The sequence below is a fragment of the Pogoniulus pusillus genome, chromosome 17 (assembly GCF_015220805.1).
Source record: "Pogoniulus pusillus isolate bPogPus1 chromosome 17, bPogPus1.pri, whole genome shotgun sequence".
In the NCBI taxonomy this organism is placed as follows: domain Eukaryota; kingdom Metazoa; phylum Chordata; class Aves; order Piciformes; family Lybiidae; genus Pogoniulus; species Pogoniulus pusillus.
In genome coordinates, this window is record NC_087280.1 from 22726545 (window position 1) to 22749824 (window position 23280).

Genomic DNA, 23280 nt, shown 5'->3' on the forward strand with positions numbered 1-23280 from the left:
TGGTGGGTGCCTGGGTGTTATCTGTGAGGACAACTCTACAAGGAAGCCTCATGCTTATTTCTAGCAAAACTGGCTTCTCAATGACAAACTAAAACAACTCTTTCCCCTCTGCTTTAGGACACATCTTTGATTCCCAAGAGGCAGTCACTAGAGCTGCATGGGGAAGTTGGAGGTTTTTCTCATTTCTTATGCTGCCACAAAGTTAATTCAGCAGAGCATTCTTATCTCCAAACTGGAGCAATGTATGTTCTTGGCATAATGAATCAGCTGAGTGGCATCAACAAAGAGATTTATGCAGATAGAAAGATAAATATCTCTTTGTTCTGTCTGCTGAGCAGTGCATTGCTCATCACATTTCAGACTGACTGTGATTCAGTTTTGTGATTAATCAGGCTGCATGTTTTCCAGTGGTCCCTGTGCTCCTGGCAAACAATTCCAAGGGGATTGGAATGTGAGGATGGCTTCAGAAAAGTCCACAGAAACACTGGCAGTCATAGACTGGAAGTCTGGCTTCAGACTTTGTCCTTGTCCTTCAACACAGCATCAGAATTCTGCAGGAGCTGAGGGTTTCTCTGTAGTGTGACCACCTGCTAATTTAATGCATCTTTAACCACTCAATGCTTCTGTGTATCCATGTGAAATGTTTCTGGGTAACTGCACAGATCATCCAGGGCAGATATGCTGTGTTGCATTGCTTAAATGTTCACTAGTTAGCAGCACTGCCCCCGGAAGCCAGAAGTGGAGGGTCAGCTCTAGAGGTGCGAGACACAAAGGTGACACTGAGCATTTCCTTGTTGCCCATCCCAGGCTCAGCAGGCAGAATGGAAACTCTTAGCTAAGAAAATAGTGTGCCAGTGATAGGTTTGGGGAAGGGAGTGAAGGCAGCAGTTCCCTGCTAGAGATGCCAGAATAAAATTAGGAAGACAGACTGATGGCACCAAGCTGGGAGGCTTAGCTGCTACAGCTGCAGGCTGTGAGGCCATCCAGTGAGACAGAGCTGGGCACAGAGGAACCAAATGAGGTTCAACAAGGACAAGTGCAGAGTCCTGCACCTGAGGAAGGATAATAAACTGCAGCAGTACAGGCTGGGAGGTGATCTGCTGGAGAGCAGCCCTGTGGAGAGGGACCTGGGAGTGCTGGTGGAGAACATCCATGGCACAGCAGTGTGCCCTTGTGGCCAAGAGGGCCAATGGGATCCTGGAAGGCATTAAGCAGAGTGTGTGCAGCAGATCAAGGGAGGTTCTCCATCTCTACTCTGCCCTGGTGAGACCTCATCGTGAGTCCTGCCTTCAGTTTTGGGCTTCCCAGTTTAAGAGGGACAGGGATCTGGTGGAGAGAGTCCAAGGGAGGGCTATGAGGATGATGAGGGAACTGGAACACTGCTTGATGAGGAGAGGCTGAGGGACCTGGGGCTGCTTAGACTGCAGAAGAGAAGACTGAGAGGGGACCTAATAAATGTTTATAACTATCTGAGGGCTGGGGGTCAGGAGGGGGGGACAGGCTCTGCTCACTGCTCACTGCTCCCTGGGATAGGACAAGCAGCAATGGATGGAAGCTGCAGCACAGCAGGTTCCAGCTCAACACAAGGGGCAACTTCTTGGCTGGAAGGGTCCCAGAGCCCTGGCACAGGCTGCCCAGAGAGGTTGTGGAGTCTCCTTCTCTGGAGCCTTTCAAGGCCTGTCTGGCTGTGTTGCTGTGTGCCCTGAGCTAGATTGTATGGTCTTGCTGTGGCAGGGGGGTTGGATTTGATGAACTCTCTGTATCCCTTCCAACCCCTGACATCCTGTGAGCCTGTGAAAAGGCAGAGGTCACTCAGATTTGATCTAGTAGTCAGCTCACCGAGGTTTTGGTCAATAAATGTTAAGTATATAAAATACTTAGTGCAGATGGATTGGTGGACAATATCCTACTACTTACTGCCTTTAAAACTATTATGGGATGCAAAGCTTACTTGGTGTCTTAAATGTTCCATGAATTGAACAAAATGTCACCTAGCAACTCATCAATGTCTGGGTGTTGGGGATCTCTCAGCCTTGAGGAGGGTAATGGTTGGAGGTGTTCCTGCTCAAGGGGAGAGAATCACCACCACACAGCCAATCTGCCATGGAGGGAGAGCTCAACAGACTCTGATTATTTGTAGCATAAAGTGATTGTTTTGTAGTCAGATTTTCAGCTGCTAATGTAGTTCTGCTCACTTATGACCCCAGTCTCCAGCTGTTTCTCTGGAGGTTTGGTTCTGTATCTTCACTGATATGCTCACACAAGAGGAATGACTTCAGTTTGGTTTACCTCCTGAGCGTCTGTCTGCATCAAATTTCAGTTAGTTCAAGTGGAAGGGCTGCATCTGCCACACAGACCAAGCTTGGATTGCAATAGGAAGGAAATCCCATCCCTGGGCACTGTGTGGAAGAGGAACTTCATTTCCACTGGCTGTTATCCAGGGAAAGGGGACTAAAGAGATAACAACAGGAAAAGGGTCAAAAACCTGAGGCCATTGTACCTCTTACCATCACAGATCATTCATGCTCACTCCAGGAGAGGGGAGTTCTTGCTGCCTACAGATCTGTGCAGTGCTGCTTGTATCTGTGTGATTCACGTCCACCATCTGTATTTATGCCAAAATATAGATAGATACCTGTGCAGGTGCATCCTTAGATGGAGAGTCAAACAGACACAGGCAGGGGGGGAGGCCTCCTTTTTCTTTCCTGCCTTCTGGAAAGGTTGGCATACTTCCCCCTTCATTTTATTCACTGCTTTGTTGACTGTGCAACTGAGGAAAAAATGGGAAGCAAAAAAAAGCAGAAACCCACTGACAAGGCAGTAGATCAGAGAGGAGTCAATGGAATCAGACAGGAGAAGCAAAATTAATGTTGGATTGTTTGGGTTTTTTTTTGCCCCTTCAGCAAGTAATTCTCATAGCTTCAGATCAGAGTGCTGAAGAAACCAGAGTCTTGCCTCTTCCATCTCTTCACAGAACAGACTGTTGTGGCTTCATTCTCAAAGGAACACTTCTGACCTTAAAGGTGATAGGTAGTTCCAAAGATGAGGGAAAACCTAATGAAGCTCTTTTACTCCTCTTCCTCCATGCTTATCATCAAAACTGAACTGTAAACCAGTTGTCTGCTCTGGTCCCTGTGGAGCTGGGCTCCTAATGTGGAAGTCTGCCTTGAAAGACACAAGAAACACATCACAACCATTTAATGAGAACTCTTTTTAAGCTTCCCCCCCCCAGTAAATTCCCCAAGAAGCTCTGCCTGCAGAGCTTCCCAATATTTCCCTTATCCTATTGACATTGACACAGAGATCTTAGACTCCAAGCACTCAGTGCTAGGGGCTATAAATGCCTAGATCTAGTCTAATTTCATCAGTTTCTGAACAGTTCAGGGAAGCTCTGAGTCTGATTCAGGTTGTCCCTACCTTACATCCCCTGACTTTCATCTTCTTGTCATGTTTTATATACTTAGTGATTTTTACAGAGCTTCCCAAGTTGCTCTTCAGGGAAGAATGACTGATTGAAGGGGTTGGTCACTCTGCAGGTTGGTAAACATGACAGCTGGTTGAGGATTAGCAGGAAATCATGGATAAAATCATTGGGATTGATGAGGGATCCTCAAGCAATTAAAGTTTTCTTGCAGAAAGGTGAATAGTAAGAATGAAGCTGTGAAGGTCAAAGTGTTGGCAACCACTGAGCTCAGGAATGCAAGGTGTAGTGAAAGAGCTAGTATCAGATGGCTAACAACAAGGGGGGAAAGTGCTAGAGAGAGCTGCAGTCCAAGGTGTAAGAGATTGGGGACTGGAGTAGCTGTGGGACAAGTCAGTGTGGTCAAGTGTCAGAGTGGTGCAAAGATGCAGAGCAGGATTAAAAGGAGCTGACAAAATTATCTGGAGATGCTGTTTATTGCCTGCCCTCTGTTGCCAGTAGCAGAGAAAACTACAGGACAAGACCAGGCAGCAGAACTATCTTCCAATGCCTTCTCCAGGTAAGAGTTTCCTAGTGTATTGCAGAGAGCAGACTGAGGTGATCATAGGATGTCAGGGGTTGGAAGGGACCCAAAGAGATCATCTGAATCCAATCCCCCTGCCAGAGCAGGACCATACAATCTAGCTCAGGGCACACAGCAGCACAGCCAGACAGGCCTTGAAAGGCTCCAGAGAAGGAGACTCCACAGCCTCTCTGGGCAGCCTGTGTCAGTGCTCTGGAACCCTTCCAGCAAAGAGGTTGCCCCTTGTGTTGAGCTGGAACCTGCTGTGCTGCAGCTTCCATCCATTGCTGCTTGTCCTATCCCAGGGAGCAGTGAGCAGAGCCTGTCCCCCCCTCCTGACCCCCAGCCCTCAGAGCTTTAGAGACATTTATTAGACTTCCTCTCAGTCTTCTACAGACTAAGCAGCCTGAGGTTCCTCAGCCTCTTCTCATCAGGCAGTGTTCCAGTTCCCTCATCATCCTCAAAGCCCTCTGCTGATCCAAGGTGACTTCCTTCCTTTTCCAGTGCCTTCACCTACTTCAATGCTGGGATTGAGGCTTGCTGCTTCCTGCTATCTCTCTCCATGGATTTCCTTGTTGCTGCTATTCCTCATGCAGCACTTTCATGTTCTCTCTCTTAACCTCTAACTGCTTCTACTGTCCTGTAAATCCCCACTGATGACTTCAGTGTTCTAGGTTTGAGGAGCTCTGGTGCTTTGTTTAATGAACTGGAAATTAATTGGAACCTACTAGCTCTGGAGAACCCATACCAAGAGCCATCTGTTGTGACCTCCAAGTGCTGATTGGTATTCAGGGAGCTGAGCTCAAATCTTGCATATGCTTTCCTGGCCCTTTGGTTTGGTATGGACTTCCTGACAGCTTCTACTGGTCATCACAGCAAGGAATGTCAGGACCAGTCAGGAAAATGTTTAGGAGAGGGTGGTTTGAACAGAGAGAGCCTGGAGTCTGGTGTGGATTCTCATTTGTCCTGTGGGGCAGGTTAAGGACTGTAGGGGGTGAAGAGATGTCTTATGAACACTCAGTAGAATTTGTTTGATCACAAGTTTTGTCATCTTCTCCTTTTCAGTCTGATACCCCAGAGCTACTTGATTAAGGAATGTCAAGGGTTAGGGCTGGGCTGGCCATTGTGAGTGACAGATGCTCTCTGTTTGCCCCTCTCCTTTCCCAAAGGGAATGAGAAAAGGAATAAAGGAAAAGAGACTTAATGAACTGGAAAAGAAAAGCAAAATGAATGAAAGTAATAAAAAAAGACATAGACACAAAGCCAACACTGAGCCCAGCCCTGTGCTGGCAATTAGCCACTGGCACCAGATTGGACTCAGCAGGAGATGGGAACTGGACTCAGGAGGTGGTTTGTGGAACTCATGGATTCAGAAACCTGTAGATTGGGATTAAAGGCAGATGAACAGGGGCTCAGGGATGACCTCATTGCTGCCTACAGCTGCTTGAAGTGAGGTTGTAGCCAGGTGGGGTTGGTCTCTTCTGCCAGGCAACCAGCAACAGAACAAGGGGACACAGCCTCAAGTTGTGCCAGGGCAGGTCTAGGCTGGATGTTAGGAGGAAGTTGTTGGCAGAGAGAGTGTTTGGCATTGGAATGGGCTGCCCAGGGAGGTGGTGGAGTCACCATCCCTGGAGATGTTGAAGCAAAGCCTGGCTGAGGCACTTAGTGCCATGGTCTGGTTGGTGCTAGGTTGGACTGGGTGGTCTTGGGGGTGTCTCTTCCAACCTGCTGCACACCCCCAGGTCCCTCAGCCTGCCCTCACTGCGGAGCTGCTCCAGCCCTTGGATCATCTTTATGGCTTCCTCTGGACTCTCTCCAACACCTCTGTGCCCTTCTTACAATGAGAACACCAGAACTGGAGGCAGTATGGACCAAGAAGGCCTTAAAACAATGAGCAGCCACCACAGATGATCTCAGTGTGACCATAGCAAGAGTTTAACTCAGCATTTTCTCTTTGTTTCCAGAGCCTAACAGCCGCCAGGCAGTGAGCAGAGGATACCTGGGTGAATTGCTGAGGCTCTATCAAGACTGGCACCACAATGATGTCTCCAACCACTACATTTATATTCGTAGGGGTCTCCTGCTCTGCCTGAAGCACATCACCAACATCCAGATGGGCAGAGAGACTTTCCTTGGCTCCCGTGGCATGGAGATTCTCTTTGCAAGTGTGCAGGTAACTTTTGTGCTGAAGTAAGATGGGTTAGGTGTTAGTGTTGGGTTCTGCAGCAAATTCCATAGTTTTATCCTGAATTTATGTAGCATATCAATGAAAAAAAAAACCTGATCATGTTAAAATGACTCCTGGTTGAGTCCTGCTGTCTGCTTGTACTTCCTTTCCCAAGGAACAATGCAGTGTTTCTAGAGAAGAGTTGCTTGGGTGCTTCATGAGATGTTTTCTCTTGGGCATTCAGGTGGATAATTTGACCCTATCAATCTTTCACAGGGGAAAAAACAAGTTGTTTTAGCCAGGCCTTTGTTAATGAGAAACCTCCATCAACTATTTACCAGGAGACCCAGTTATAATCTCATGAAATATTGATCTGAGTTCATCAGGAAAGATGTCATGGTCCTGAGGAGGGGATCTCTGTAAGATATAGCAAGAGCAGGGTCAGAACAGAGGTGGCTTCCTCATTCCCTTACCAATGTGCTTCCTTAGTCCTCTTTGAGAAGTCATTTCTGAAGAGACCTTCAGTTCTTAAGCCGAGTGATCCTGCAGGGCCTGTTTCCCAGGGTCATTTTTACTGCCTGGGGCATGATCTCATTCTGGCCCCATCACAGGCAGTGGCAAACCTGTCACCTTCCTGGGCTGCAGCAAGAGCAGTGTGGGCATCAGGGCAAGGGAGGGAATTCTGCCTCTTTATTCTGCTCTCCTCAGACCCTACTTGCAGTCTCCTCTGTGCACTGCTGGAGCCCCCAGCACAAGAAGGACATGGAAGTGTTGGAACAAGTCCAGAGGAGGGTCACAAAGATTCTCCGAGGGCTGCAGCAGCTCTGCTGTGAGCACAGACTGAGAAAGTTGGGGCTCTGCAGCCTGGAGAAGAGAAGGCTTTGAGCAGACCTTGGAGTGGCCTTCCAGGATCTGAAGGGGGCTACAGGAGGGCTGGGGAGGGTCTATTGACAAGGTCTTGTAATGCCAGGATGAGGAGGAATGGGTTTGAAGTGGCAGAGGGGAGATTGAAAGTGGATGTTAGGAAGAAGTTGTTTGCAGTGAGGGTGGTGAGACACTGGCACAGGTTGCCCAGGGAGGTTGTGAAGCACAGAATGTGATTTTGTGCTCCACAACCTCTCTGGAGGTGTTCAGGACCAGGTTGGATGAGGCCTTGAGTGACCTGTTCTTGTGGGAGGTGTCCCTGTCTATGGCAGGGGGTTGGCACTGGATGAGCTTTGTGGTTCCTTCCACCCTAAACCATTCTATGATTCTATTTGCTGCTTCACCTTTCCCATCACTGTCATGAACAATTGCAGCTGAAAGAGATTTTTCACTTCACTTTCTTTATGAGGGGCTGCCCACTTGATCAGCTGGGATGAGATGGTCAGGACCAGCAGATCTTTCAAGTGACAGTGAGAAGTTCCTGGTCTGGAGAGGCTTGAATAGGATGGATGGGAACAGCTCCTTCAGGATAGAGTCAATCATGGAATGGTTTAGGCTGGAAGGGACCTCAAAGATCATGTAGTTCCAACCCCCTGCCATAGGCTGGAGCACAATGTCAGACTGTTCCTTCTCAAGAGCCTTCTACAACCCATGCAGCTATCTGAGATAACATTTCTTGATAGCTCAGCCTGAAAGCAACCCCATGGAAAGTGCAAACATGAGGTCACCTTGGGTGAGCAAAGAGGGGATGACACAGTAAGGCTGCAGCGAGCACTGATAATGCTAATCCTTCCACAGGCTGGCAGTGGAGTGGAAATGACAGCTCCAGGGGCCTCCAGTTTGCTTTTGTTTTTCTACTGTGGGCTGCTGGGCAGATTTGGGAAGGGGAATTACCAAGGTTAATAACGTCAAGGCTGAACATTCCCTTACTGCTCCTCTGGGCTGGTGCCTCGCCAAGACACGGTGCCAGGAGGCGAGCCCTAGGAGGCTTCTCATGCTCTTCTCTACTCCAACCTGGGGGAGAGGCTGCTGATAAATCCTTCAGGGTCTTCATAGCAGACAAAAATAGGAAATCTATTCTCCATCCATCCTCCTGAGAGACACTGCAGGCTGTAGTAAGAGAGAAAGACTTGAGACAGAGCAAGGCAAACAACTCCTGCTTGAGAGAGCAACCCCTGTGTGTGCACAGACGCTGGTTTGGTGCCTGCAGGAATTTGCTGGCTGGGATGATTAGCCTTGACCAAATGCTGAGCAGCTAATGATATTTTAAAGGTGCTAACAGCTGGCTAGAAAGGCTGAAACCTTTTTTTTCCTTTTCCCCCTTGTAAATTTTCTTTGAATCTATTGAAATGCAAAGAGTTTTGCCAAGATGGATTTGTTTTAACAGCATCCTGTGGAGCTTGTTTGCAGGAGGCTGGTTTTCAATCCAAAATTCTCCAGCTGCTTATTGTATGGGTGATGGACAGCTGAAATAGCTGAGCTTTTACTGGCCTTTAAGCCTGCATCTTTGCCCAGGGAGGTGGCTGGGGCCTCATCCCTGTGGATATTAAAGGTGAGGCTCAACAGGACTCTAGGCAACCTGATCTGGTTGAGGATGCCCTTGCTGACTGCTGAGGGGGTTGGACTGGATGAGCTTCAGAGGTCACTTCCATCCCAGACCATTCTGTGATCTTTACAGCAAGATCCAGCAGTTCAAAGAATGTCTCCTTACAGAGATTAGGAATGACTGAGGCTTTGGGGAGAGCTGTGGCAGAGGTTTGAGGGGAGAGCTGTGGCAGGGGTTTGGGAGGAGAGCTGTGATGGGTTTAGGGGAGAGCTGTGGCAGGGGTTTGGGAGGAGAGCTGTGATGGGTTTAGGGGAGATCTGTGGCAGGGGTTTGGGGGGAGAGCTGTGATGGGTTTAGGGGAGATCTGTGGCAGGGGTTTGGGAGGAGAGCTGTGATGGGTTTAGGGGAAAACTATGGCAGGGGTTTGAGGGGAAAGTTGTGGTAGGGGTTTAGGGGAGAGCTATGGCAGGGGTTTGGGAGGAGAGATGTGACAGGTTTGGGGGAGAGCTGTGGCAGGAGCTCAGGGGAACAGTTGTGGCTGGGGCTTTAGTTTTGTTTCTACCTGGAATGAAAAATAATTTCTGTGGTTATCTAATTTGTGACAAAGTTGCATTTTCTGCTCCCAAGCTCCACTTAAGTCTTTCATGGCAGTTAAATGGTATAGTCACAATAGTAAGCGTCTGGCTTTGTGTGCAGTAACAGAGAGCTGCCTGCTCTGAGACAAGCAAAGAGATTTGCATCCACTTTAGAGGAGACTGGTGTATAGAACATGATTTTGCTATTTCACTTATCCATCCAATTTCTTATGTCTTGCCAGGTTTCAGCTTTCCTGTACTATGTTCTACTCTAGGATAATACTCTTCCATGCTTCACTCTCTCTTTCCCAGTAGTAGCATCCCTTAGCATTGTTATTTTTCTGACTTACTGCTGTAGTGAAGCCTCCTTTTTCGTATGCATCACATGAATCATCAGGTCCAGACCATTCCAGTTTCAGCAGAGAAAAGGCTGAGTGTGGAAGCTAAAGGGTTGATCTCCCTGAATTCAAGTTTGCTTTGCAGGGAAGTTCTGAGCTAATGTTTCACAGGCTCACAGGATGTCAGGGGTTGGAAGGGATCCAAACAAATCATCCAGTCCAACCCCCCTGCCACAGCAGGACCATACAGTCTAGCTCAGGGCACACAGCAACACATCCAGACAAGCCTTGAAAGGCTCCAGAGAAGGAGACTCCACAACCTCTCTGGGCAGCCTGTGCCAGGGCTCTGGGACCCTTCCAGCAAAGAAGTTGCCCCTTGTGTTGAGCTGGAACCTGCTGTGCTGCAGCTTCAATCCATTGCTCCTTGTCCTATCCCAGGGAGCAGTGAGCAGAGACTGTCCCCCAGCTCCTGTCCCCCAGCCCTCAGAGATGTAGAGACATTTGTTAGATTCCCTCTCAGTCTTCTCTTCTTCACACTAAGCAGCCCCAGTTCCCTTAGCCTCTCCTTATCAAGCGGTGCTCCTGTCCCCTCATCACCCTTGTAGCCCTCCGCTGGTCCCTCTCCAGCAGATCCCTGTCCCTCTTCAACTGGGGATACATAAAGAAGAATGTTGCATATGGAATTTCATTCTCTTCCCAAATTCATAAGGTGCCACCATAACACAAATGGCATAGTTTGCACACAGACAAAGCAGGCCAGTGTCAGTAAAAAGAAAGCTTTTCCAGTACCATGATGGTTCCATGGTGTTTGCAGCCATCTCTAAACTGTGTTATCTTGGAATCTGAGTGCTCTTCATGAACAGTAATGAAAACAATCCCACACGTTCCCTGTAAGGGATCCAAAGGCTTGTTTGCACTTCTAATCTAATTTGCTCCAAAGAAAAATGACTTTCAAACAGCATCACTGAGTAATTTCACCTGTGGAAGTTCAGTGTCTGGATCAACCTGCCTTGTTCTTGGCTGTCTCAATTCACTCAGCAGTGGATTCATTTGGCTGCCCCAAGGTGGGCATTGGTGCAGTCCTGTGCTCCTTGTTCTAATAAAAGTGGGCAGAGGAGGGCAACAAAGGAGGTTAATGAACTGGTGGAGGGCCTGGAGAATAAATCTTATGAGGAGTGACTGAGGGAGCTGGGGATGGTCAGTGTGAGGAAGAGGAGGCTGAGGGCCAACCTCATTGCTGTCTGCAATTACCTGAAAGGACATTGTGGAGAGGCTGCTGCAGGGCTCTGCTCACAGGGAATTGGAGACAGAGCAAGGGGGAATGGCCTTAAGCTGAGACTAGGGAGGTTTAGACTGGACATTAGGAAGAAGTTTTTCATGGAGAGATTGGCCAGAGAGTGGAATGAGCTGCCCAGGGTCTCTTCTGCCAGACAACCAGCAACAGAACAAGGGGACACAGTCTCAAGCTGTGCCAGGGCAGGTCTAGACTGGCTGTTAGGAGGAAGTTGTTGTCAGAGAGAGTGGTTGGCATTGGAATGGGCTGCCCAGGGAGGTGGTGGAGTGGCTGTGCCTGGAGGTGTTGAAGCCAAGCCTGGCTGGGGCACTTAGTGCCATGGTCTGGTTGCTTGGCCAGGGCTGGGTGCTAGGTTGGACTGGCTGAGCTTGGAGCTCTCTTCCAACCTGATTGATTCTATGCCCAGGAAGGTGATGGAGTCAGCCACCCTGGATGTGTTTAATGGTCGTTTGGCTGTGGTGCTTAGGGCTATGGTTTAAGGTGAATCTTGTAAAGTAGGGTTAGAGGTTGGACTTGGTGCTCCTGGGGAGCTTTTCCAAACTGGGTGTTTCTGTGGTTCTGTGAAAACCAGAACAGCTTTACTAAATGATACTAATGCTGTTCAAGAGCATTATTCTGTTCCCACACAAACTTTCCTTATCTTTCCTTTAGCAACAAGCAAACAAAAGCAACCAAACATCAGGTGCAAGAGTGAATCAATTGCAATGCTGAAAATAGAAACCAGTTCTTCTTGGTGTTTGCTCTAACCACATTAAAACTTTCCTTGGAGATGAGTTCCAAATTGTCTTTTCTCTCCTGCTTGTTCCTAGCAGTCAGGGCTTTAGGAATACACATTAAGATTCTTGTAGTAAGTCTTGTATGTATGTCAGCTTTAGGTGATGTTTCTAGTCTCCCTACAGGAATCCTGGCTAATCCCACTGAATCTTATAAGGCTGTTCAATCAGACAGGAGAAACCAGAATACAACCTTGTACAGCTGAATAACTCCAAGTGCAACCATCTGCCTGACTGCAGGCAAAGTCCAACCTGGAACCCTACTCTACAAGAGTCACCTCAAACCATAGCCCTAAGCACCACATCCAAAGCAACCTGAAACACATCCAGGCTGGGTGACTCCACCACCTTCATAGGCAGTGCCTGACCACTCTCTCCCTGAAAAACTCTTTCCTAAAGTCCAGTCTAAAGCTTTGTGTGTTTATTTGTCTGTTCCTTTGTTCATTTTGCTTTAGTTTTGTTTGTATGGTTTTGGTGTGGGTTTTGTGGTTTGGTTTGTTTGGATTTTTTTTTGTTTTGTGCTTTTAGTTTGGTTTTTTTTTTCTCCTGTCCAGTCCAAATCCTATGGGATGTCAGACTTTGGTAATCTCTTCTTCTCTCTCTGGCCTGCTCCTTTTTATCTATGCTGCAGGAATGCAGAAATCATAGAATCATCACATCCAGATCATTGCTGTTTCAGCAGAGAAAAAGGCTGAGTGTGGAGGGTAAAAAGCTGATCCCCCTGAATTCAGCTTTGCTTTACAGGGCAGTTCTGAGCTAAGCATTCCTTCTCTTCCCAAATTCATAATATGCCACCATAAAATGCTCCATGCCTCCACCACCATGTCTGCTTTAGAGGCAGCTCAGGGGTGACCTCATTGCTGTCTACAATTACATGAAGGGAGGTTGTAGCCAGGCAGGGGTTGGTCTCTTCTGCCAGGCAAGCAGCAACAGAACAAGGGGACACAGTCTGAAGCTGTGCCAGGGGAGGTTTAGGCTGGGTGTTAGGAGGAAGTTGTTGTCAGAGGGTGATTGGCACTGGAATGGGCTGCCCAGGGAGGTGGTGGAGTCGCCGTGGCTGGAGGTGTTGAAGCAAACCCCAGATGGGGCACTTAGTGCCATGGTCTGGGTGATTGTTTAGGGCTGGGTGCTAGGTTGGACTGGGAGATCTTGGAGGTCTCTTCCAACCTGGCTGATTCTGTGATTCTATGAAAACAGATGGGATACTTTACACACAGACAAAGCCTAGATTGGAAGAGATCTTTAGAGGTCATCTACTCCAACCTGCCTGCCATAGCCTGCCTACAAAAGCACAGTTTTGGCAGTCCAAACCTATGCATTGGCTTTCTGCAGGACCCCTATTAAAGAACCTATCTTTGTAGTTAAGTTTTAGCTAGGATATTTTGATGTATGCTTCTATCATGCATTCCTTCAATGCACCCTGACCATATCACGTTAGAGGAGAGCCAGGGGATGCTGTCTCCTAAATGCTGTGCAGCAATGGAAGCCCTCTGAGGTTCATGCTAGTCTGTATTTCTGCAAGCCACAGACTGCAAGAACTTGAGTCTGGCTCTTGGCTGTTCCAGGGAGGTGGTTTGTTTCTTTGGGTGTTGGGTGATTTTGGTTTGGTTTTGTGGGTTTGTTTGGTTTGGTGTTGTTGTTTTGTTTTTTTCTTTTCTAATGGTGAAAAAGGAGGTAGAAGAAAGGTGAGGGAGGAGCAGAGAGGGAATTAAACCACTCCATAACTATGAAAACTTCACATTCTGCTCAGAAATTTCTCTGCTCTGGGAGATTGTGTGTCATAGGCAGGACAACTGCAAAAGCCAATTCTTATCACTGTTCTCCTTTGGTTCCTAGGACTGTTTGGCTGGCAAAAATCTGGATTCTATCATAACCACAGCAATACAGATTCTAAGAAAGTGCTACCCCAAGGAGTCTCTGCCTCTGAGAAGAGTAACAAGCTCCTATTGCTTCCCTCTTCCTGGAAATGCAAAGGCTGAACCTCCATGTGAGGCATCTGAAAGTAAGTGGCTGAAGAGTGAGCTCAGTAGAAGGAAAAGGAGGTCATGAGAATAGAATGTAAATGTGGGGAAGGGAGGCTTGGCAGCCTTGTGCTGAGGTTTAGGGTTGAGATCAATCTCATGTCTTACAGTGCCACTCAGTAGAAGTAAAAACTGCTCCTAGGTGGTCTTGAAGATCTGGCAATTGTGTTTGGGGAATACATGAGAGAAGATTAAAATGAGCAAGAGAAAGATGTGTCTGTGTGTGAGAAGAATCCTTTTAGCATCCAAAACCAAATAACTGAAGAGAATGGGTGTGGCAGAGGCTGAAGATACCACTGCAACCACAGATCATTTTAACATCTTTATTGATGGTCTTGATTCAGGCATAGAGAGTGTCATCAGTAAACTTGCAGATGACACCAAGGTAGGTGGCAGTGTTGGTTTGAATGAGGGTAGAGAGGGTCCTCAAAGGGAGTTGAATGGGCTGGATGCATGGGCCAACATCAATGGCATGAACTTCAACGAGGTCAAATGCCAGGTCCTGCATTTGAGTCACAACAACCCCAAGCAACACTACAGGCTTGGGGCAGTGTAGCTGGAGAGCTGCTGGCAGAAAGGGACATGGTGGTTGTAACAGACAGGAGCTGAAGATGAGCCAGCAGTGTGCCCAGGTGGCCAAGAAGGCCAATGGCATCCTGGCTGGGATTAAAAATGCTGTGGCCAGCAGGAGCAGGGAGGTGATTCTCCCCTTGGACTGTGCTCTGGGGAGGCCACAGCTCGAGTGTTGTGTTCAGTTTTGGGCACTGCAATACAAGAGAGATGTGGAGGTACTGGAGTGGGTCCTGAGGAGGGCAACGAAGCTGGGGAAGGGCCTGGAGAATAAATCTGATAAGGAGAGACTGAGAGAGCTGGGGATGAGTAGTGTGAAACAGAGGAGACTGAGAGCAGACCTCATTGCTGTCTACAGCTACCTGAAGGGACACTGTGGAGAGGCTGCTGCTGGGCTCTGCTCACAGGGAATTGGAGACAGAGCAAGGGGGAATGGCCTCAAGCTGAGGCTGGGGAGGTTTAAGTTGGACAGTAGGAAATAAGTTTTTCATAGAGAGAGTGGTCAGAGACTGGAATGAGCTGCCCAGGGACGTTGCCTAGCCTGGATGTGTTTCAGGGTGGTTTGGCAATGGTGCTTAGGGCTATGGTTTGAGGTGAATCTTGTAGAGTAGGATTCTAGGTTGGACTTGGTGCTCCTGAGGGACTTTGCCAACCTGCATGTTTCTGTGATTGTGCTCATGCATGGCTGTTTGTGGGGGGATCACTGCTCTGCAGCTTTTCCAGTTAAGAACTGTAGCAGAAGTTATCCTTTGTGTTTGCTAAAATTAAAGTGGGTAGCAGTCACTGCCTTAGGAAGGTGGCAAGACTCTGGAATGGGTTGACCAGGAAGGGTGTGGATAGCTTCTCTGTGGGGGTGTTCAAGACCAGGTTGGATGAGAGCTTTAGCAGCTGAGTCTAGCTGAGAGGTGCCCCTGCCCATGAGGAGGAGATTGAAGGAGATGATCTCTGAGATTCCTTCCAACTTGAGCTGTTCTGTGATGATTCTGTGAGTGAGAGACAGCGGCACTTGGTGAAAAGCAGAAGTGAAGCAAAGGCAGGATGGCCACCCTGCAGAAAGGGGAACTGGCAGACTCCATGACACACTCAAGTCATTTCTCTGTTGCTTTCCATTTCATAGATGCTCAAGCACTCTAATGATGATGGTGCAGTAAAACACCATAATCCAGATAATATAGATTAAGTGCATCCTCTAATACTATTGCAGCCAAGCAGAAAATCTCTGTATTGCTTTGTAATAGGAGCTGGATCTGTGTTATGGTGACATTTGTCATGGTTTTGAAAGGCAATGCTCGAGTCCAAGAGCACAGAGCTTTAAAAAGTGGCAGCTCCACTGCCAAATTCATTTACATTAGATTAACAAATAGGATGTGCTTTAATCAGGGTTGTGGTGGGATGCAGTTTGAAAGTGTGTGGCACACATAGAAGGCCTGGAGAAAGGTATTAGGTTGAACACCTTTGCTGCTACCTCTCTTCTACTTTTGCAGGTGATGAAAGTGATGGAGAGGAAGAGGCTGAAAAATACTTGGATATTGAAGATGTGGAGAGTAAGGATGAAGTAGGTATATAAGCTATAGTTTCCTTCATCATCCACCTTCTGGAAAGTAAACTTTTGCCTTGTTCGTTTTAACATCCTGATAAACTCAGCAGAGAATCATAGAATCAGGCAGGTTGGAAGAGACCTCCAAGCTCATCCAGTCCAACCTAGCACCCAGCCCTAGCCAGTCAGCTAGACTATGGCACTTAAGTGCCTGATCCAGTCTCCGGATTGTAGGTAAGCATGTGGTGCCACATAAATACACTTCATGAATAATAGAAGGGCACGTGAAAGAAGGAGAAGAGGAAGCTTTGTCTTTCATTGAGGAGGCTTCCCTGCATTTTTCCTTTCAATTGCCTTGTTTGTCACCCAAGGTGGTGCAGGTTTGGTGGCTTTTGTGTTCCTGCAGACTGACCAGGGACTGCACAGCTGGGAGTAATGATGCATTTTTGACTTCTCTATGTGTAGAGCAGAAATGGCACTTAGGAGGAGGAAAATGAATCATACCCTGGGGAAAACTAATTCCTTTTATTTTCACACACACACCCCCCCTTATACTGGAGCATATTTGAGCTGTGTGCCTACCTTAGGAAAAATAGTTGGTTCTCAGTCCCAGCTGGGTCATTTGAACCTGTATTCCTTCTTTATTTGCTGCTGCACATAAATAATACAATGAATTATTCACTACTTCTCTGACTTCTCCCTTTTTGCACTCTTCCTGTTGCTACCTAACTAGCAAAGCCCCCTACCAGCTGCAGATGAATGCAGACCTTTTTGCTGTGGAAGGACACAGAAGCACATAACAGAGATGGGAGGCACTGGGTGCTGCTGACAAGTTTTATCCACATAAAGTAGTTTGGGAAGGCGAATTCAAGAAATGAAGTTGCAAGTACACTCTAATTAGATATGATTGAGCCTTCTGTGCAAGAGTGTTCTCATCCCTTGCCCTGTCTTTTTCTCCTCAAGCATTAAACTGGAGTTGCCCAGTTTAAAAAGGAAGTTAAAAAGCCCCATGTGGACTCAGTGTCCCAACTTACCCCTGTCTGGCTGTTTTTATCTGAATATTAGAGCTCATCAAGATGCTTATTAGAAATAAAATTCATAGTGAATTTATCTTGGTCTTTAATTAGTTATTCACTTGGAAACAGATCCTATATTCCTCTGAACTATTTCATTATTCATAAGGATTTACCAAGTAGCTGTGAGCAAGGGTTTGAGTTTTTATTTTACCCAAGAGCTTGCTCAGAATATGAGTTTTAACTATTGTTTGTCTGCTGTGCTGCTCACCTCACATGGCAAAACCATTCTAAAAGGGGGGAAAAAAGGGCAGGGAATTGATGAGGAACTTCTAGTATGTGTGTATGTTGCACAATGTTTACAATCATGGAATGGTTTGGGTTGGAAGGGACCACAAAGATCATCCAGTTCCAACCCCCTGCCATAGGCAGGGGCACCTCACACTAGAACAGGTCACTCAAGGCCTCATCCAACCTGGTCCTGAACACCTCCAGAGAGGTTGTGGAGCACAAAATCACAGAGTGTGATCAAAGATCATATTCTGTGCTTCACAACCTCCCTGGGCAACCTGTTCCACTGTCTCACCACCCTCACTGCAAAGAACTTCTTCCTAACACCCACTTTCAATCTCCCCTCTGCCACTTCCAACCCATTCCTCCTCATCCTGTCATTACAAGACCTTGTCAATAGTCCCTCCCCAGCCCTCCTGTAGCCCCCTTCAGATCCTGGAAGGCCACTCCAAGGTCTGCTTAAAGCCTTCTCCTCTCCAGGCTGCAGAGCCCCAACTCTCTCAGCCTGTGCTCACAGCAGAGCTGTTGCAGCCCTCGGAGAATCTTTGTGACCCTCCTCTGGACTTGTTCCAACACTTCCATGTCCTTCTTGTGCTGGGGGCTCCAGCAGTGCACACAGGACTGCAGGTGGGGTGTGAGGAGAGCAGAATAAAGAGGCAGAATTCCCTCCCTTGCCTCAGGGTTTGAAGTGCCCTGGGCCCTCTTGCATTCAGGCAGTTTTATCTTTTCTTTTGACAAGAGCTGAGAAATGAGTCTGTTTCTCAGATGCAAATCACTCCTTTTGGCGTTTTGTGGAGGATAATTACTACTGACACATTGAGTCATTTACCTAATGCTATGGCATAATGCCCCATCATCAATGCCACATCTTCAGCCTTCCCTCTTGCTCCATATTTTCCTGGTTTCTTATGCAGTGCCTGAATGCTCGACACAGTTGGGCTTTGGTTCTCATCTGTGCTGCGGAGCAGGCTGCATATGGATGCACAATTGCCTCTGACTGAAAGTTTCAGATAGGGCTCTTATCCCTGATTCATTGATAGATGAGATCTGAAAAGCTATTTTTTTGGTTTAAATATAAGAATATCAAGGAATTTGGAGTGTGGAGAAGATGGATTGGGCAAAGAGTTCCACAGGTTTTATAAAGTAGCACTGGGAGATAAAAATAAAATGCAAGCAATTGGTGCTGTACAAGTTCAGTGATAGGGACATGGACCTTTCAGTTTGATTGGTAGGTACTCAGAAGCCATGTGGGTGTCTGAATCAAAGGTAGGTGTGTTAAGCTTTCTATTTTTGTGAGGACAATTTTGGCTTCAAGATGCTTGGAGAGGTTTCTTGCTAAACATGCATTAGTTTGGTTATTGTTCTTTGGCTCAGAATATTGCCAATTACATCTCCAGTTCTGGGCTCCTCCATTGCAGAGAGATGTTGAGGTGCTGGAAGGTGTTTGGAGAAGGGCAGTAAGGCTGGGGAGGGGCCTGAAGCACAGCCCTGTGAGGAGAGGCTGAGGGAGCTGAGGGTGTGCAGCCTGCAGCAGAGGAGGCTCAGGGCAGAGCTCATTGCTGCCTGCAGGGAGGCTGTAGCCAGGTGGGGTTGGGCTCTGCTGCCAGGCAGCCAGAGACAGAACAAGGGGACAGAGCCTGAAGCTGTGCCAGGGCAGGTCTAGGCTGGATGTTGTTAGGAAGTTGTTGTCAGAGAGAGTGATTGGCATTGGAATGGGCTGCCCAGGGAGGTGGTGGAGTGGCTGTGGCTGGAGGTGTTGAAGCCAAGCCTGGCTGGGGCACTTAGTGCCATGGTCTGGTTGACTGGACAAGGCAGGGTGCTAGATTGGACTGGATGAGCTTGGATCTTTGATCACATTCTGTGCTTCTGTGCTCCACAACCTCCCTGGAGGTGTTCAAGGCCAGGTTGGATGAGGCCTTGAGCAACCTGTTCTAGTGGGAGGTGTCCCTGCCTATGGCAGGGGATTGGAACTGGATGACCTTTGAGGACCTTTCCAACCTAAACCATTCCATGCTTCTAATTTCACAGCCTTCATGAGTATGATAAGAACAGTTATGGGAGTCATGCAACATGTTTGGTGTCACTACCAATCGAGGGGTATTATGCAGACTATTGACTTGACTTTAACAGTCATCATGTGGGGAATGTTTGCTCTATGTGCTTTTCTAATTCTGCTTTGGTAGGATTATGACCTGGAGACAGATGTGACCAAATTGAGATCACAACCAGTGCTTGACCGGCCAGAGGAAGAGCTTGAACAGTATGAAGCCATGTGCCCAGAACTTGCCCAGAAGTTTCAGGTACTACCACAGTGCTGCTTCCCTGCTTTGTAAGACACTCAAGAGTTTAAGTACTAATTGAAACGGAGCAGTGAGGAGATAACCAAGATAGGGTTTGGAAAAGCAAACCTAGGATTGGAAAAAGTCTAAGACTTTATGCTGTGGTTTATTGGTGTGAATCAAGAGTGATGGAAAAGGGACTGATGTTGTTTGAGCACATTTGGCTGGATGGGGATTAACTAAGCACTGATGAATCAGGTGTTGCTGCATGAGAAACCTGTCAGGTAATAATTTATATCCTTGATGGCAATTTGAATGTCAATATCAAGACAAGAATGAGATGTGGAGAATAAATACTGTCAGCTGGTGGTTTGAAGGAAGGGAGAAGATTGCACCTGCTGCTGAGATGCACAGTTCAAATCACTGCTATCCTGCAGTCTGGGACAAGGATTGGACTCTTGTACTCATTGCACGGCTTGGAATTTAGGAGAGTTAGAAACATGAATCTTGAAAGGATCACTGGCTTAGTACAGCTCCTGTACACACAATGCTGGGACATTTATCATGGCCATGAGTAGACAAATGGGATTAAATTATGCTCTTGTATGAAGGTAGGGGAGGAGTTTTGCATGGCAGATTTGCCTCCTTTGATGTAATAGTTACACTTTTAACAGAACACCTTGCACATTAGCATCTCTGATCTGTTCAGACAGTTGTGGTTGGAGATGACTCATCCAGATGACTTGGTCTGATCCTTTTAGTTTCTAAGGATTGCTGTTGGAGTAGCTTTGTGGACAGAAAAATTCTGGCAGGTGGTTTCTGGGTTGATTTTACTCTGTCTTATTGGAGTGGTAGAGTTTGGGGAGAACTGTAAATGTTTCTGTTCTTCCTTGAAAGGCTTTCTCTGGAAGGAGGCACAATCTGGTTTTAGTTTCCTTTTAACCTCTGGGGTTTTTTTGAACTTTAAAGGTGCTCGAATTTGAGTCTGAGGAAGAGAAATGCTTGGAGAACAGGACTGAAAGTCTTCCCTCTACTCCCTCTCATTTCGTTCCAAGTGCTGCTTCTGTCAAACATTCAAATTGCAAATGGAGAAACCAGTGTGTCACAGAGATGGGACCAGATCCAGGGAAAAACGAATTCAGAGTCCCCTTTCAGTGCTGGACAAAGGAGGAGAAATGCAGGTGGGATCAGACTGATGGAAAAAGAGGTAATGAAGAAGCAGCCCAAGGTGCAAGCTCCTGTGAAGAGGAACATCCAGCCAGGAGTCATGCGTTTGCTTTGCGTCCTCCCCCAGAAGATGTTGCAGAGAGGCTGGAGAGCTCAGACTTGGTGACAAAGCTTCTGGAGAAACACCAAGGGGACATTCCCTTCCACAGCCCTCTCTTCTACTTGGCTAGGGCCAAGTGTGTTAAGTCCATTCCATCCTACAAAGACTTGGCCTTCCCTGATTTCTGGGGTCACCAGGCACCTCCTCACAGCAAGCCCGTGCTGGAACGCAACTACGGTGTTCAAAGGTGATTGGCATGACTACACTGAGAGCTCTTGGGCTCAAAACTGGCTTAGGTAGCTTCTGGCTAAAACATCTCTCTATGTTGGGGCAATTACAGAAGGAATTTCTGCTTATCAATTTAGTTGGTCCAAGGCCAAAGAGCAGGTTGGGCTTTCCTCCCCAGGACAGGAAAGTGTTCTGTGGATTGTGAACAGGATTAGGCTTCTCTCTGACATGGGCTTTCTGTGTGTCAGTGGAGAAACTGTGAACTGTCTACATGGTTTGCTTTGTCTCACAAATCAAAGTGGCAGCTGCTTTTAGTGCTTACAGCACCGGGTCTCAGCTGTCTCTTTGAGGAAGGATCCTTTCTGTCCTCTCGGGGCCGTGTGTCTGTGTCGGGTTCTCAGGACTCTCCCTGTCCACCCTTTTGTGTGCCTTGCTGTGCCTTTCACTCTGCCTGCTCGATCAGGATATTAGGGGTTGGAAGGGACCCAAAGAGATCATCAAGTCCAATCCACCCACCAGACCAGGACTATACAATCTAGTACAGATCAGAGGAACACATCCAGACAGGCCTTGAAAGGCTCCAGAGGAGGAGACTCCACAGCCTCTCTGGGCAGCCTGTGCCAGTGCTCTGGGAGCCTTCCAGGAAAGAAGTTGCCCCTTGTGTTGAGCTGGAACCTGCTGTGCTGCAACTTACACCCATTGCTCCTTGTCCTAAATGGAGTCCTGCATAACCTCCCTTCCTTAGCGTGCACATCTGCTTCTGGGAGGTCTGTTACAAGTCAGCAGCAGCGACAAAGTCTCTCTCTGCTGCCCAGCCTACTAGAAGACAACATATATGGCATGCAGCATGCAGAAAGAAATGAAACCAGGTCTCACTCTGGCACACTGCTAGAGGCTGCTGGTTTTCTCTTTTTATTTGAGGGCTTGAGATGAGAGGAAAGTTGCATTTTGAAGTTGTGCTAGGAGTAGAAGCTACTCTTGTAATTGCAGCTTTGTTCTGTGCGTGGCTGTGTGCCGTGACTACGTTTCAGATACCAAAGAGGCTGGGTTAAAGCTGGTCCATGCTTATCTGATGGCATTTGTGAAGGCCAACTAATTTCTGACCTCTAGAGAGACAATGGTTCTTCTTGCAGCAAATATAAAAGCTAAAAATCTGATTTAGAGGCAAAAAAGATCACTCTACCATCTTCTCTTGCACTGTTGCTCTGAAAGCTGTGCCTTTATGACTGTAATAACACATGTAACCATACAGCTAGAATGGCAATAATCATATCATGCTTCAGGGCATAACATGATTGCTGCAAAGGTCAGGAAGAAAATCTGATATTTCACTTTTGATCATCTTTGGGGATCAGAGAACTTCAGTTTAATAATGAGCGGAAATTAGCTTGATTTAGAGTCAAGATTCTCCATGAGAGACTAGTAGGTCGATCAGTTATGGCAGGTATTGCCTCCCAGGGCAAGGCTGGCCATTTGGGGAGACTGACATTGACTGGGGAGAACTGGGGATAAATCAAACTTGACAGAGCACTGCAGAGAATACAAATTTCACACACAGTCATTTAACCCAAAAGGCAACTTGTTGCAGTGGGAATGGAACAGGAGCTTGCTCATGGCAAAATCAATAATATATGTACACAAACAAAGTTTACCTGGAGTTGGCATGTGGAAGCCTCCTTTCCTGCCAGCCCTCCAAAAGAATCTCTTAAGCTTGTTCATATTGCTTCTACAAGATTAGTCTGTGTCAAGCTTTCTTAGTGTCACTCCAATGTGCTTTATTTCCCTGTTACTGTTTTCTCTCCTAGGGACAAGGTGCTAGATGACATTCGCCGCTTAATCCAGCCAGGTGATGTGATAGGCAGAACTGTTTTTGATGTAGATGAGCCCAGGTAGGTAACTTAAGTACTATGATCAGGGGCAATGCCAGGGCTGGTGCGATGGTTTGGGAATTACCTGCTCCTCTCAACTCTTAGGAAATCACCCAGACCAGACTGAGCCAGCTGGAAGTTAAGGAATGAAGCTTTATAGTCACAGCTTAGCGCATGGTACAAGCAAATAGTTGGAATGTATATACAGCTACATACAAGTTAAAACTAATACAGAAACACAGCAGCCCTCCCAGAAATCAGTGCCCAGGAGGGGCTCCCAACCACCCTTCCACCTTCTTTCCACCCCTCTACCTTATCCCAGAGTTTGCCTTATGTGCAAGGTGAGTTTGGAGGGTCAGCAAGGGGGGGTTTAAAAAGCAGAAGGATGAATTACACAGAAGCAGCCCAGGGCACCAACTGTGACAGAGACACACACACTGACTCTCTCTCCCACTCTGTCTTATCTATATTTGTGTTCTTGTTTTTATCCATCTCAGCAAACCTGTGAGTGAACCAGTATTGTTTCCTTCTCACAGCCTATCATCTAATTTCTCTCATTAATATGTTCCAGTTAGCCTCAAACCAGCACAGCTGGGTTAGGGAGAG

General features: G+C 47.3%; 1 protein-coding gene across 1 annotated transcript in view; it reads left to right on the plus strand.

The window, feature by feature from the left end:
• The window catches only part of AGBL1 (AGBL carboxypeptidase 1), a 387722-nt gene that overhangs the window by 75033 nt on the left and 289409 nt on the right, over positions 1 to 23280 (plus strand). The window contains exons 8-13 of the mRNA XM_064157083.1: positions 5948 to 6156; positions 13437 to 13602; positions 15676 to 15746; positions 19216 to 19332; positions 20281 to 20825; positions 22612 to 22695. Of these exons, the coding sequence (XP_064013153.1) occupies positions 5948 to 6156; positions 13437 to 13602; positions 15676 to 15746; positions 19216 to 19332; positions 20281 to 20825; positions 22612 to 22695 (1192 nt within the window). The remainder of the gene's footprint in view (positions 1 to 5947; positions 6157 to 13436; positions 13603 to 15675; positions 15747 to 19215; positions 19333 to 20280; positions 20826 to 22611; positions 22696 to 23280) is intronic.